Genomic DNA, 14,654 nt, shown 5'->3' on the forward strand with positions numbered 1-14,654 from the left:
ATATTCAGTATATACTATTATAACACTTTATATTAAAATGGTTCAAGAACCGTAATTAAAAAAAAAAAACAAATAAATCAGGGACTATATTATGGTGCTATTGTAACTCCTGCCAAGCATATTGCTTGAAATAACGTTGCAAAAACATATATAGCTTATTATTGCTACCTGTTTTACGTTTGATTTCATATATTGTTTCTTTGCCATTTAAAACGTTTCTGTGCTTCGTTATTTTTCTAATGTAAGGCATCAATTTAAACTCTTTGAGACCAAAAAAGCTAATAAAAGCATTGCACTCCAGTAAGGCTGTTTTTACAGAGGTTTTAGAAAAACAAACCTAAAAACAGTTTAAACATTGCCACTATTTAAAACAGAAACGTGTAATAGACACTATTTTTGGTTGTTCGACATTTCTTGTCATTTTTGGACCTATAAAACATTCAGAATGTGTGGTCTTTGTGTATGACACACTTTCATCCTCCTTCCTCCAGGTGGCAGCACTGTGATGTAGATTCACTTTATATACTATAGAGAGGTCTCTAGTTGCTGCTGATGAATAAACACCAGTTACCTTTTAAGATTCCGGTGTTGGTTGTTAGTTTTATAAATAGAAATTATATATAGAAAATTATTTTAAAAAGTGGACCCTATATGTCTGAGATAAATCTCTTGCATTAAAATTGGGATTTTTTGTGCAGTCTCATATATTTTTTTTCTTCAATCAATTATTTTCTCCAGTTTAAGTATTAAAACAGGGAATCTATTACCCTACCAAGTTTAAATACAAAGTACAATTGGTTTATACTAAAAAAAAAAAAACATGCACCAATGTCTTAACCTAAATTTTTGGAAGCTTCTTTTTGTCCTCATTTAAATAAAAATGCTTTAATCTCCTATTTTTAAATAAAGTTAATATATTAAATATCCCAAATAACAAAAAAAGAAAACACATGTTGGTTAATATCTGAGTAAACTGTGTCAGTTATACCTAAAATAAAATGTATACCATTCTCATTACATCAGCAAATTTAAATTCTTACTGGTTTTCAAACGGAAAATTAGGTGAATTATTCGATGGTATGGATTATATATGATGACTTCTGAAAAATTGCAATTTATTTAATCCAAATGAAATTAAGTGTATTCGCTAACCTTTTGGGAACATTCAACTCCTTAATATTATTGTGTATTATGAAGGGCTAGCCCAATTCATCTTCTGCGGCAAGAAGGGCTGAGCTAGCCCTCCATACTCCATAGCGACCCCTGATAAGTGAATGCATCTAACCATACGTCTTAATGTATAGAATTGCAGTCTACTTTGTATATTAGGATAAACTTGCTTTGGGTACTAAGTGGGATAATACTGGATAGTACAATTCTAAACACTTCTTTCACAAATAAAAAGGGATTTATTTAAAAATATATTGTCTGCTGTTTCTTTTTTATAGCATTATTTTGTCATTTATCCTATGTCTCTGCATCATCGAGCCTATGAAATGAAAATGCGACGTAGATTTAGAGACTTGTCTATCAGATGAATGGCTAAAAAATAGCCTAGATATGATTGCTCCAATTTATTACATCATCTGGAAAATGGGAACGTCTCGGTGATGGTCTTTGCGCTAAACAAATGTAGGGCCCTAAGTAGCAGCTTAACCTGCTTACACGGTAATGCTGCCATCAGTAAAATTTAAGAAGTAACGTTTTCTCAAGGCAAGTAAAACAAAGACACCAAGGCTGTTGGACATATAGGTGACCAAGGGGTAGACCCTGTAGGATGTATAGGACCTGCCAAAACGAATTAAGATCCAAAAAAACCAACAGCTTTACATCATTGTATTGTGTTACGTCATGCATGAAAAAGTCATCAATATAAAGCATAAAGCAGCATGCACTGCCGTATGCTATTAATATCCTTTATTAGTGTTAACAAATGCCTATTATTCTGTCTCGTATAATGTAGCACAAAGGGTATTATTTCCTCACCAAAGAAACTGCACCGACGACGCTGCCTAGACAGCAGTCCACAACTGGACTACAAATTAAAACCTAAAATGATGAAGCGATACCAGATAATCTGCATGAAGAGCTGTCTGAATCCTGTTCTAGATTCCTGTGATAATATTTGGAATTGCAGGCTAAAAGTAACACTGTGATGCGGCCTACATTCAAACAAACCCAATTGTCTGCTTTATTTTATCTAGTTGCCGTTAAGCACACTTTACAACATAGTGATACGATAATTACAACAATAAGGTCGCCTGGTTTCATGGAATAGTAACTTCTTGAATATTTAATTCTCACAAATTCTGCTCATTTTATTGAGAAAAGCCATTAAAATCCAACGTGACTGTGCCCATCGTGTTCTGGACTCTTTTCATATATACTACAGAATTGTTTGTGCGTTTGTTACCCAGAGTCATACCCGTGATATTTACCGCTATTCAAGAAGGAATTAGCATAAACTGGAATAGTTCCAAATTAAGATCAGTTTGTCGTGATATACAGTATATGATAGAAAGTAAAATAAGACACAAGAATTCTGGAATTTATTTGATTGGCTTCTGTATTCCTAACCCTGGATTCCGTTCAACCTGGAACGTCTTGTAGATTGCTTACAAGGACGATAGCTCTAGGATGCTATTGAACTCCTCTGAATAGATGTGAAATCTTGGTCACATACCGCTGTATATTTTCAGCCATTGGGTGGCATAGGATGAACATAGCCTTGAGATGGAGCCCAATAGCCTGGGCTTCTTTAATGTGTATAAGAGCCAGTTTAATCGAGACTTCTAGGTGCTCACAATTATCCCATATTTCCCATCGTTTTATGCCTCCTCACATAACTTCTAATAGTTCAATTTCATCTGAGCAAAACTTCTTTACCTTCCATGCATCTCAGTAGCTTATATCCTTCCTGAATCACAGCCGCTCCCTCATGCTTTGATAGGAAGCTCCTACCTGAGTCTACGGGCATTGCCTGCACAGTTTGAGTGAAGGGTTAAGCCTTCTGTTCTCTGATTATTTGACTCCTGACTAAGTCAATGAGATAACAGGAGTGTTCCCAAGACATTGTTCAAAGTACAGAGAACACTGAGCATAAAAAATAGCAATAAGGACACAAGTAGAATGCCCCGTAAAGGATAAACAGATCATTGTTTTAATCGCGTTTTAACCATGTTCTTCGATGATTACGACCACGGTATGTACATTTTTTTCACTTTTCAATACAACAACCGATTTTAGGTTCCTGGCTATAAGTAGGCAATGATTACAGAAGGTTAATACATGAGCTTCCGAACATTTGCCTTATTTGATTTAGATAATATTTGCATCTTTTCTTAAAGAGTCGACTGGCTCAGCCGATCGGTAAGCAAAGGATTCCATGGGAAATAACACTAAAGATGTATGGGGGCTTGCTAGTTAGAGCTCATACTCCGAATGGGGTTGTGGAATCTCAGTGGCATCTGAGGGTGAGTAACCTTATTACTGAGGAAGATCCTTAATGTTAAATGGCTGCTCCCTTCTTGTCACTCGTTTGTTGTTTTGGGGGTCTCATGATTCAGACAGTTGATGTTAGTTGCAATCTTTCTCGGTAAGCTTAGGGTCTCTCGTGTCTGCCAGTTCTTGTTAGCTGTGGTCTTCTGGCCCCCTTTGGTTGAGCTGAGGGTCTCTTGAGCTGGCCAACTGATGTTAGCTGCGTTCTTCTTGTCGCCGTTTTGTTGAGCTGAGGGTCTCCTGAGTTGGCCAGTTGATGTTATCCGCGGCCTTCTGGTCACCCTTTGGTTGAGCTAAGATGAGGGTCTCTTGAGTTGGCCAGTTGATGTTATCTGCGGTCTTCCGGTCACCCATTGGTTGAGCTGAAGGTCTCTTGAGTTAGCTAGCTGATGTTAGCTTCTGGCCTCTGGTCACCCATTGGTTGAGGTAAGGGTCTCTTGATTCTGACAGTCGATGTAAGCTTCTAGATTCTTGACACTCTTTGATTGAGGTGTCTTTATGCCAACAACTGAAGCCGGATTGATTGTGCCTGTTGGACCACATGTGCTCTCAAGGATCAGTCAGAGAAGTCGGATTTATGGTATATTGGCATTTACTTGTCCCAGGCCTTTATTATCTCTTTAATTTTTAAGCAAGGGTCCATTAGATCCTGGCAGGTACCTCATATTCAGCCCATGTATGCCCTAAGAACATATTGGTTGTAACACAATGTGGATGAATATTGCAAGTAGGAAAACAAAAACAAAAAAAAAAAAATATATATATATATATATATATATATATATATATATATATATATATATATATAATAATAGGCCCGTAACCAGCTTCAACTAGAACATTACTGGCACTTTTTCTTCCTCATACATTTCATTTTATCCACATGAGAGAAAAACAAAAACGGCCGCCAACCCCACATAACACACTGCGCATGCTCCGTCAATCACGTCTTCTCCACACACTACGCATCCGCTCCGGAGTCCCAGCGCTCGCGATCCAGCCACCAGTTCCTGTTCTCGCAGCGAATACTCCGCCCATTCTCCCTGCGCGTGCGTAGACTGCGTTGTCAGGGGTGACGTGTCCCGGTGACAGCCTGGCAGGAAGTGGAGCAGATCTCACCCAGGCAAAGAGATGCTGAAGAAGTTCGATAAGAAGGACGAGGAGTCCGGTGAGTGTGTGCGGAATCGGTATGCGTGGGTTAGTCGGTGGGGAGAGGTACTGCGGAGGGCCTTGTTTGGGGCTTGGGAGTGTGCATGGGGCAGATCAGAGGCATAAGGCCTGGCCCTGTTGGTGCTGCTAATACACCTGCGAGCTTTATACACTTCACACCTGGCCTGGTCCCTTAGGGTAATGGCTAAAAAACACGGGTTAGGACCAGGTTATTATGTGTCAGGGTCTGGCCTGGGTCACTAGGGGTGGGTAACGTGACCTTTAACACATATAAATAAAATGCACCCTCCAGTGTAGTAAGTAGTAGTTTTATTGCAGCCGCGCAGGATACCTTTGCCTGTATTGCCCTCGCTTGATGAAATCGTACTGCAGCACCCACCATACCTGGTACCAGTAATTATTTTGGGGGCGCAGAGCTGGGCAGGGTCCCTGAATGGGGCAGGTTCAGCATTCTGACTCCTTGATGTCAGTTTTGATCCCGGTCAGATCGCGCGAGTCAGTGATGTCAGGGCTGGCATGATGAGTTTGGGGTTTTTTAGATGCCAGGGCTGGTCAGGGGCAGTACTTGTAGGTCGGAGATGTCCAGGCTGACCCTGGTGAATGGTAAATATATGTGAGAGTTGTAGGACTAACCCTGATGAACGAGTCAATTAAGGTGATAAGATCAACATCTATAACGGCACGGGCTTATTTAAAAAATAATCCACGTATCGATACACTTCGTATAACCATCGTCCCTTAAAGTAGAGCAGTGGTCAACCTAAGAGTACACTTCCGGCCCACCCTCACCTTTATGTAGGTTGGAGATGTCTGAGGTGGCTCTGACCTCCAGCAATGTCTACGTCTGGGATATTGTTGGCTTGGATCAAATAATCTAGCGCATCCCCAGCGCATGGATCGGCGTGACCCAAATCTGTACGGGGCGCATCTTGCTTCTTCGGCTGGGCTGATGGAGTTGTCTTCTGTCACCGTATAATTCTTCATAGAAGAATTGCTAACTTTAAACATTAGTTGAATCACTAAGTTAAAAAGAACACTAAATGCTTGTCTAAATTTAAAGAAAGTAATTCAGTAATTTAATGTTTTGGGGTAATTTTCGTGTATGTTTCTATCTTTCAGGTGGTGGCTCCAACCCTTTCCAACACCTCGAGAAAAGTGCAGTCCTGCAGGAGGTAAGTGTTTTCTGTCTGTCGGGTATTAAATATGACATTTTGCAGCGTGCAGATCGTTGTGGGATATACTGCAAAGGTATATATTACTGCATTAAGTATAAGATGTGCAGTTGTGCAAATTGCTTTGAAAAAACAGAATTTATGGTGTTTGCACTTAAAGTAGGTCTCATCGCTTTAAAATGGACACATTGACACAAATACTCAAGTATTTTTTTCAAGTTATTTATTAAAGATTAATTCTTGTTAAAAAATGTTTGGCATTTGTGGAAGAAGCCGTGGCTATATCTAATATGCTGCAGAAATATTCTGAAAACGAGGCGTATCTTCTGAGAGAGACAGTGTTTTGACATTTGGTTAGCTTTTGACGGTTAATGGAAGTTTTTGAGCTTAAATGGCTGAACTGTAGCTTCTTAAAACAGCCAAAAAATGAAATCCTATGCACACAATATATTTATTTCCTTTTTTAGGCTCGTTTGTTTAACGAGACTCCCATCAACCCAAGAAAATGCGCTCACATCTTAACCAAGATACTTTATTTGATAAATCAGGTAGGTTCTGCATGTGCTTCTGTTTTTTTTATTATTTTATTAACTTTATTACCCCCTTGATACTGTGAAGTCACTTGATGGAGGCCACTTAATAAAATATTACATGCTTTAGTGACGGTGATGTGCTTAAAAAACTTTTTGCTTATAGTCCGGTTTAAATGTAAATGTTCTTTTTCTTGACACCAGGGGGAGCACATGGGTGCCACAGAGGCAACAGAAGCTTTCTTTGCCATGACCAAACTGTTCCAATCAAATGATGTAAGTGCAGTCACACAAATGATAGAAATAGGTGCTGTATGTATGGCTATAACATGTTTGTTATATTTTTGTTATAATAGGATAAAAGGCTTTATTTTTCTAGCCAAGGATGCTGTTTAAAATGCATGGTGCGGGGCTGTGTTGTTTATAAATGCATGTGTTGTTTATAAATGCATGTCTCCGATGCATAAGTATCCCCAGTTACTATCCAACTACAGATAAATGAAGCCGCTTTCTTCTTCTGCTTACATCTCACATTTATCCAACAGCCGACGCTTCGAAGAATGTGCTACCTCACTATAAAAGAGATGGCCAGCATTTCCGAGGACGTGATCATTGTCACTAGCAGGTGAGCTCCCAGGTGGTCCTAGTGCAGTCTGGGGTTAGGAGTGTAAAACTTGCATGTAAAAGGAGAAAAGGCAATTGTTCGCCTATATGATTTCTGTAATGTGGTAAAAAGACTGAGGCTATATTATTATCGTTATTATTATTTATGACCTGTTCCTATATTGTAAGTTTTTTAAAATATTTTTAAGTTTTAAAATCTGGGACTTTACATCTTTGAAATTAATTTAAGCCCTGTCAAAGTATAAATGTGTGATTCATAATTTAATAACTTTTTTTTTTTTCTCCCTAATAATAGTTTGACCAAAGACATGACCGGGAAGGACGACAGTTACAGGGGGCCAGCTGTGAGAGCGCTGTGTAAAATCACAGATGTAAGTTGTTTTGTTAACATAGCTCAAGATGTAAGTGCTTGCGTTGCCCTTGTATAGCTTGCCATTATGTGTTTTGTAACCAGTCCTAATTTGTTGTCTCTGTGTGTATAGAGTACCATGCTGCAGGCTATTGAACGCTACATGAAACAAGCCATAGTGGACAAAATTCCTAGTGTATCCAGTTCTGCATTGGTCTCCTCTCTGGTAGGTGCATTTACATATTAATTATGTTTTAATATTAATATTAGAATTATTTATATATATATAAATTTTCTTTCTTTTGATGTAATGTATGTGTAGGGGTTATCATTATAGCAACATGGAATAGCCTTTCTGGTGGTTATGGCATCAACACCACCTTTTACAAGAAAAAAACTATTTTATTTTTTAACACTTTATTCTTTATTTTATTTGACCAACAGCACCTGCTGAAGACAAGCTTTGACGTTGTGAAGCGCTGGGTAAATGAAGCCCAAGAAGCTGCTTCCAGTGATAACATCATGGTTCAGGTAAGATTTCAACACATGTTTACTTATATACAGCGGGAAAATAAGGCATCTGCAATTCACTTGTGGCTTATTGACATTTCAGGTATGATTATTATCTAAATTTGCAAATGTATCTCTTCCCTTTCAGTATCACGCTCTGGGGCTCCTTTATCACGTGCGCAAAAATGACCGTCTGTCTGTCAACAAGATGTTGAGCAAATTCATGCGCCATGGTCTGAAGTCCCCCTTTGCCTACTGCATGATGATTCGAGTGGCAAGCAAGCTATTGGAAGAAGAAGATGGAAAGTAAGGACGGTTTTATTGCATGTAATTTGGAGTTTGCAAATTGCTGGAATTTAGGTTTTATTGGAGACAATGATGTTAGCGGGCTTCTTCATGTCTAGAAATTAGGATGAATGGCTAGTATGCTTCATAGGAACCCTGTTGGCTACCATTTCTCAGCAACATTTATGGACCTTAGTAGATAGAGCAAGGTCAAGACATGGGACAAGCAGTGTTATATGAGTGAAAGATGTCCGAGGATGATTTTTTCCTTGGCTGTGTTGGATCTGAAAAGCTAGGAACGTTTGTAACGCATTTTTATTATTTTTCAGCCGGGACAGCCCCCTCTTTGATTTTATTGAGAGCTGCCTGAGAAATAAGCATGAAATGGTTGTATACGAAGCAGCCTCTGCCATAGTGAATCTCCCTTCTTGCACCGCCAAAGAACTTGCGCCTGCAGTGGCTGGTGAGTCCTCTACACACTTTTTAAAGACTTCCAATTTTTTGGTTTATCTTGGATTAATCTGAAATAGTAGAAGTTTGCAGCTAGTTTTGGTTTAAAGCTAACTTATACATGTCTGAGTTGTTATGTATTTCTTTTTTTCCAGTTTTGCAGCTGTTTTGTAGTTCCCCCAAAGCAGCTCTTCGATATGCTGCTGTTCGGACACTCAATAAGGTACGGTATTTCTCTAACACACATTTAAGTAAAAATTGATTAACAGTAGTTGGTTACCACTGTGTGATGTTAATGTTACTGGACAGAATTGCCAACACTTGCCTCTTTTAGTTTATAAGTAAAGTTCCCATACGATGCAGCTTGATTTTCTGATGCTGGCACCCTCGGTCTTGGTGCTGTCAGGGTACTGCAAAGTTCATCCTCTACCCTAAATACATGCCAGAAATGCACGGGGGTCACATAAGCAGGTACTTGTGCCCCCAGATTGCAAACGAAGTGAAGTATCTATTTACTCATCTCTGACTGGCTTGATTACAGGTGGCCATGAAGCACCCATCGGCTGTAACTGCTTGCAACTTGGATTTGGAAAACCTGGTGACGGACTCCAACCGAAGCATCGCCACCCTGGCAATTACCACCCTGCTGAAAACCGGCAGCGAGAGCAGCATTGACCGACTCATGAAGCAGATTTCCTCCTTCATGTCTGAAATCTCAGACGAGTTCAAGGTCTGCTGGAAAATGATCATTACGTTAACTTCTGCGGCCAGAGTCATGTTGCGTGTGTTCACTTTTCCTGAAAAATCTTTTTTTCCCCCCTCAGGTGGTTGTGGTGCAGGCGATCAGTGCTCTTTGTCACAAGTATCCCCGCAAACATGCCGTCATGATGAATTTCTTATTCACAATGCTAAGGGAAGAGGTAGGAGCGGTTGCATGAGTGTGAATAACAATTAAGAAAATCTCTTTTTTTGTGTGTTTTGTGCTTTTGTAAAGATACCTCCTAACATTCTGTTGATTGTGGAACTGTGATTAAAATCAGAATTTCCACCGTATCTGTGCGTACATGGCATTGGCTTACCAGAGCCTAAAGCAAAGTTGGTTGCATGAAATGTTACACTTGTAGGCGTTTCATTTCATTTGATGAGGAAGGAGGGTGATTAAAGCATCATATTCAGCTAGATTGTCTCTTCCTTCCAGGGCGGATTCGACTACAAGCGAGCGATCGTTGACTGCATCATCAGCATTATCGAGGAGAACCCTGAAAGCAAAGAGACCGGCTTGTCCCACCTGTGTGAGTTCATAGAGGACTGCGAATTCACCGTCCTGGCCACTCGTATCCTGCACCTCCTGGGACAGGAAGGCCCGAGAACCAACAACCCTTCCAAGTACATTCGCTTCATTTACAATCGCGTCATACTGGAGAATGAAGAAGTGCGAGCAGGTACGGCTAAAACCATCTCTCACGCGCACTGCGAGCTGTGTATTTACTTTAGTTGAGAAACTTTGAAGTTGGTATATTTTATACATTTAATCCATCCACGTGGCTTCTGAATGATGGCATCTGTCACAGGCCCCCCATGATCTTTACTTTTTTCTTTATCAGGTGCTGTCAGTGCTCTTGCCAAATTTGGTGCCCAAAACGAAGACATGTTACCTAGTGTCTTGGTGCTGCTGAGAAGGTAAAAAATTTAGCTTTTGCAAATCTACAATGAGGACAGCCTCTAGTTTTCCCTTGTCAACCTGTAGCATGGGACCTGGTTCGCTGAGGATGATTTGAGTCATAGAAGATGATTACACTGGGTACAGTTGTGTAGCTGGTTCTCTTTGAGCATTTATGCTTTCTCATTTTTGTGTAAAAGTCAACAAATGATCGCAACACCGAACAAGTGTAAGGGAACTGCCCTTCTCTTGTCTCTGCAATTTTGATGACGTAGATGCATGAAATATTTCAGTGTGTTTTTATTAACGCTTTTTCCATGTTACTGAAATATTGCTCTTTATTGCTGAAAGTGGATTTTGTTTCTAAACAGTCTCTGGGAATCCACATAGTAAATACTCTAGTTTGTATATTTTTCAGACATTGCCCCTAGTCATAACATCATGTCATTTCTCATGGTGTTGGTTTTTGTTCACCTTTTTTCCATTACGGTTTCAGATGCGTCATGGACGATGATAATGAAGTAAGGGACAGAGCTACGTTTTATCTGAGCATTTTAGAGCACAAACAGAAAGCTCTCAACTCTACCTACATCCTAAATGGTTAGTATGACCGTACGCAAAAGCGTATATAAAGCTACATATAGATTTCTCCTCACCGTTCTGATCAGGGGTCCAAGTATAAGTCTGCGACTGACCTGTTTCCTGGCTCTTAGGGCTGTCTGTGTCCATCCCTGGACTGGAAAGGGCTTTACAGCAGTATACCCTGGAACCATCAGAGAAACCATTCGACATGAAGTCTGTTCCATTGGCAACAGCCCCTCTGGCTGAACAGAGAATAGGTATGTAGGCAAAATATTCTTTTCATTAGGCATTGGGGATATGTACTTTTCAGTTATAGTAAAAGCAGAGAAAATTTATTGAAAATAATGAGAAGCTGCAAGGGCGGACGTGAACTGTAGATGCAGGATTGTTTCTTTTTTCTTACACAAATAATTGTATTCTGTCAGACATGAAAAGGTTTGCCTATAATATGTATATATACATAATATTTACTTTTGTCATTACAATAACTTGCAATCATACTATTCTTTCTGTTTCTTTAGAAAATGCCCCTGTCACAGCTGTCCGGCAACCTGAGAAAGTGGTGTCCACAAGGCAAGATATATTCCAAGGTAAGCTGAACCCATTGAAAGATTAAATACAATGAGTCTTACATTCCAAGAGAGAGAATGCATTGCTAACCGTTTGGGAGACTGTTCTTATAAATTTTATTTACTGGTTTTGTTTCAGAGCAACTTGCGGCTGTTCCAGAATTTAAAGGCCTTGGCCCGTTGTTCAAGTCATCTTCGGAACCTGTTGCGCTTACTGAATCAGAAACGGAATACGTTGTGCGCTGTACAAAGCACACGTTTGTAAATCACATGGTGTTCCAGGTGAGGTATCGTTCTTGGAGAAAGAAAAGCTATCTGACCAACTGTGGTTGGACAATGGGACAATTGGAGTTTGACATAATTTGCAACCAAATTAATTTGGGTCATTCAGTATAATTGTAAAGGGATACAGATACATACAGATATAGATATATTTCATTTCAGCATATATGTGCTTCATATTTATAGTTTGATTGCACCAACACACTGAACGATCAGATCCTGGAGAATGTCACCGTGCAGATGGAGCCTACAGAGGGCTATGAAGTCATCTCCTGCATCCCAGCTAAAAGCCTTTCATATAATCACCCTGGAACATGCTACACCTTGGTGTCTGTACCTGAAGAGGACCCATCGGCATGTATGTACTTATATGCAGGAACACAGTCATCAATACAAAGCTTCTTGATTGGATTACATTAATGTGCCGTTTAGTTTTTCAGAGTCTAATAGGACTTTTTTCCCCCCCTTCAGTTTCATGTACTTTTAGCTGTCTGATGAAATTCACAGTAAAGGATTGTGACCCAAATACTGGAGAAGCAGAGGAGGATGGTTATGAAGATGAGTATGTGGTAAGCGCCTGGATAGGTTTGGACAATGTTCCTAACAATTATCCTTTTTCATCTGTGTTTGGTTTACCAGCCATACCCAAGTCCGCCCATTCTTTCTAAAGTTGTAAATTAAGGAAAGAAAATTAGTTTATTAGATTAGCAGTTTATTTTTTTTTTACTGAGCATTATTAAAGGAAATCGTCCATTACGGGATATGTATGTATCATTCGGATGATTTAATTTCAATGTCGGCTAGATGCTCCGGGCAACAGGATCAGAACGGTGTTCCCGTTGGCTGGTATTTCAGGAGAAATGTAATAAACATGTATTTTATTGTGAATTTGGAGCTTGAAACCAACATCCTTTCTCCGCTCAGCTGGAAGACGTAGAGGTCACAGTCGCTGACCACATACAGAAAGTTTTGAAGCCAAACTTTGGTGCCGCCTGGGAAGAAGTGGGAGATGAGTTTGAAAAAGAAGAAACGTTCAATTTATCCACTATTAAAACATTAGAAGGCAAGTTTTATTTTTGTAAATTCATCCGTTGTATACAATGTGCTTACATCAGAATGGCACGGGAAACGATTTAAAGGGGCCATATTGTAGGAAAATAGTTTGTACGTTGGAGTTGCTCTCAGGGTTAATTTGTCAATGAGTGGTGTGGGTTTTTTATTCATTGATGCTTTTAAAAAATATATAATTTAAATGTTACATTGTGTGCTTCAGTTCAACTAACAGAGAAAATATCTATTTTTAAACAGAGGCAATCGGCAATGTAGTCAAATTCCTTGGAATGCAGCCCTGTGAGCGATCGGATAAAGTTCCAGAAAACAAGAATGCTCACACACTGTATCTTGCAGGTAAATTATTATTATTTCACAGTTTGTGCTGGATGGGCAGGGGTTAATTTACTAAGGAGCACTTCTCTAAAAGAATACTGTACTTTTTAAAATGTGACTATTTCTGCTCCTTTTTGATTTTGGATCCATGGACTGTCACGCCAGACACTTGAAATGCGTTGGCATGAGAGCCGTTCACTCCAAATGAACCTGATCTCATAATGATTTCTTCTTTCAGGTGTGTTCCGGGGTGGGCACGACATCTTGGTTCGGGCCAAATTCGTCCTGACAGACACGGTGACCATGCAAGTCACGGCACGCAGCAAAGAAGAATTTCCAGTGGACGTCATTTTGGCTGCCGTGGGTTAAGAAAAAATAATTCCGCGTTTACACTACATAATCTACGCACGCAAAGGGATTTGCAGTTTAACATTTTGCGTGCCAGAGGGAATAGCATTACTTTGCTTGTCTCTCTCATACGCAAAAAAAAAATTAAAAAACCCACAAAACATTTAACCAGTGATTGCCATGCGCGTACGGAAACATCCCGGCGTCGCGTGTGCAAAGCCCTGCCATTAGTAACCTGACCAGAGCAGTCATTTTTCTTTTCTTCCAAGCTGGCGTTATGACGGATGAACAGGAAGACCACATCTTTGTTAAATCAAATGATCCAAGGAGGGGTTCTTCTTTTATAATGTACAACTATACAAAAAATATATCTCTTCTTTTTCTCCATTCTGTTTAAATTATTGACTCTGCTGAACGTCGATTTCACATTTAGTTTTCAAAAGCAACTGAAATTAAATTTCCCTGAATTGTGAAAGTTCCGCGTATGTCGTGCGAACGTAGAAATACTAGATGCAGCATCTCATCAACTTTTTAACACAGTTAGATGCTGCATCTCTTATCTGATCCCTTCTGCTCCAAAAGTGTGTGTATCTTTTTTATATACTGTATAACTCGCCATTTTTAGCTGCCTCGGCTAGTATTCAAAAAAGGATACAAACATTTCGATGTGTATAAAGAGATTTTCATGCTTCATTGTATAAGCGATAGATAAATTGTTGGATCTGTGGGGCTTACGATTATGTGACATGGTTGTGAAGTGTCAAAAGTACCTGGACGGGTTATCTGTAATCTTTCTCTTGTAGTGAAACCTGCTACTCGTATATGAAATTGCAGTCTGGTTCTTTCTAGCTTTTTTTTTTTTTGGGGGGGGGGTCTTATCCTGTCTTTTTTCCCCGAACCTTGGTACATGCAAATCTTTTACACCATCAGGATAATAATCAAAATTAAAATAACAGAATTTGTTGGCCAAGATCATGCTAAGGAATAAATGACATCTGCATCGAAGGAACCTGTAAAAATACCTGCCTATGTTCCCTATATGATTTCTATTTTTGCTTTCTTTGTATGCAAAATGTAAACATTTGGCATAATAACGCTCAATAAAAAAAAAGGGGGAAAAAAATCAAAACATTTTGGCTTCCTCAATGAAAAGCGATAGCTGTGCGATTTTGGCTTCTTCTCTTTCAGGTGGAGGCGTTGCGTATCTTTAGATTGTGTAGAAGTGAGCGTTTGTTATAA

At 39.5% G+C, this 14,654-nt stretch overlaps 1 protein-coding gene across 1 annotated transcript; it reads left to right on the forward strand.

Moving 5' to 3' along the window:
* Positions 1 to 4,552: 4,552 nt before the first annotated feature.
* COPG1 (COPI coat complex subunit gamma 1) lies at positions 4,553 to 14,544 on the forward strand. Its single transcript, XM_053468978.1, has 24 exons — positions 4,553 to 4,666; positions 5,788 to 5,840; positions 6,308 to 6,388; positions 6,575 to 6,646; positions 6,916 to 6,995; positions 7,290 to 7,365; positions 7,477 to 7,569; positions 7,788 to 7,874; positions 8,002 to 8,159; positions 8,468 to 8,601; positions 8,744 to 8,811; positions 9,130 to 9,318; positions 9,413 to 9,508; positions 9,787 to 10,030; positions 10,193 to 10,268; positions 10,745 to 10,848; positions 10,962 to 11,087; positions 11,352 to 11,420; positions 11,539 to 11,681; positions 11,868 to 12,039; positions 12,153 to 12,250; positions 12,606 to 12,744; positions 12,990 to 13,088; positions 13,306 to 14,544. Exons 1-24 carry the CDS (start codon positions 4,630 to 4,632, stop codon positions 13,434 to 13,436), a joined length of 2,625 nt encoding a protein of 874 aa, XP_053324953.1. The 5' UTR covers positions 4,553 to 4,629; the 3' UTR covers positions 13,437 to 14,544.
* The last annotated feature ends 110 nt before the right edge of the window (positions 14,545 to 14,654 follow it).

The sequence above is a fragment of the Spea bombifrons genome, chromosome 6, assembly GCF_027358695.1.
Source record: "Spea bombifrons isolate aSpeBom1 chromosome 6, aSpeBom1.2.pri, whole genome shotgun sequence".
NCBI classification, from domain to species: Eukaryota; Metazoa; Chordata; class Amphibia; order Anura; family Pelobatidae; genus Spea; species Spea bombifrons.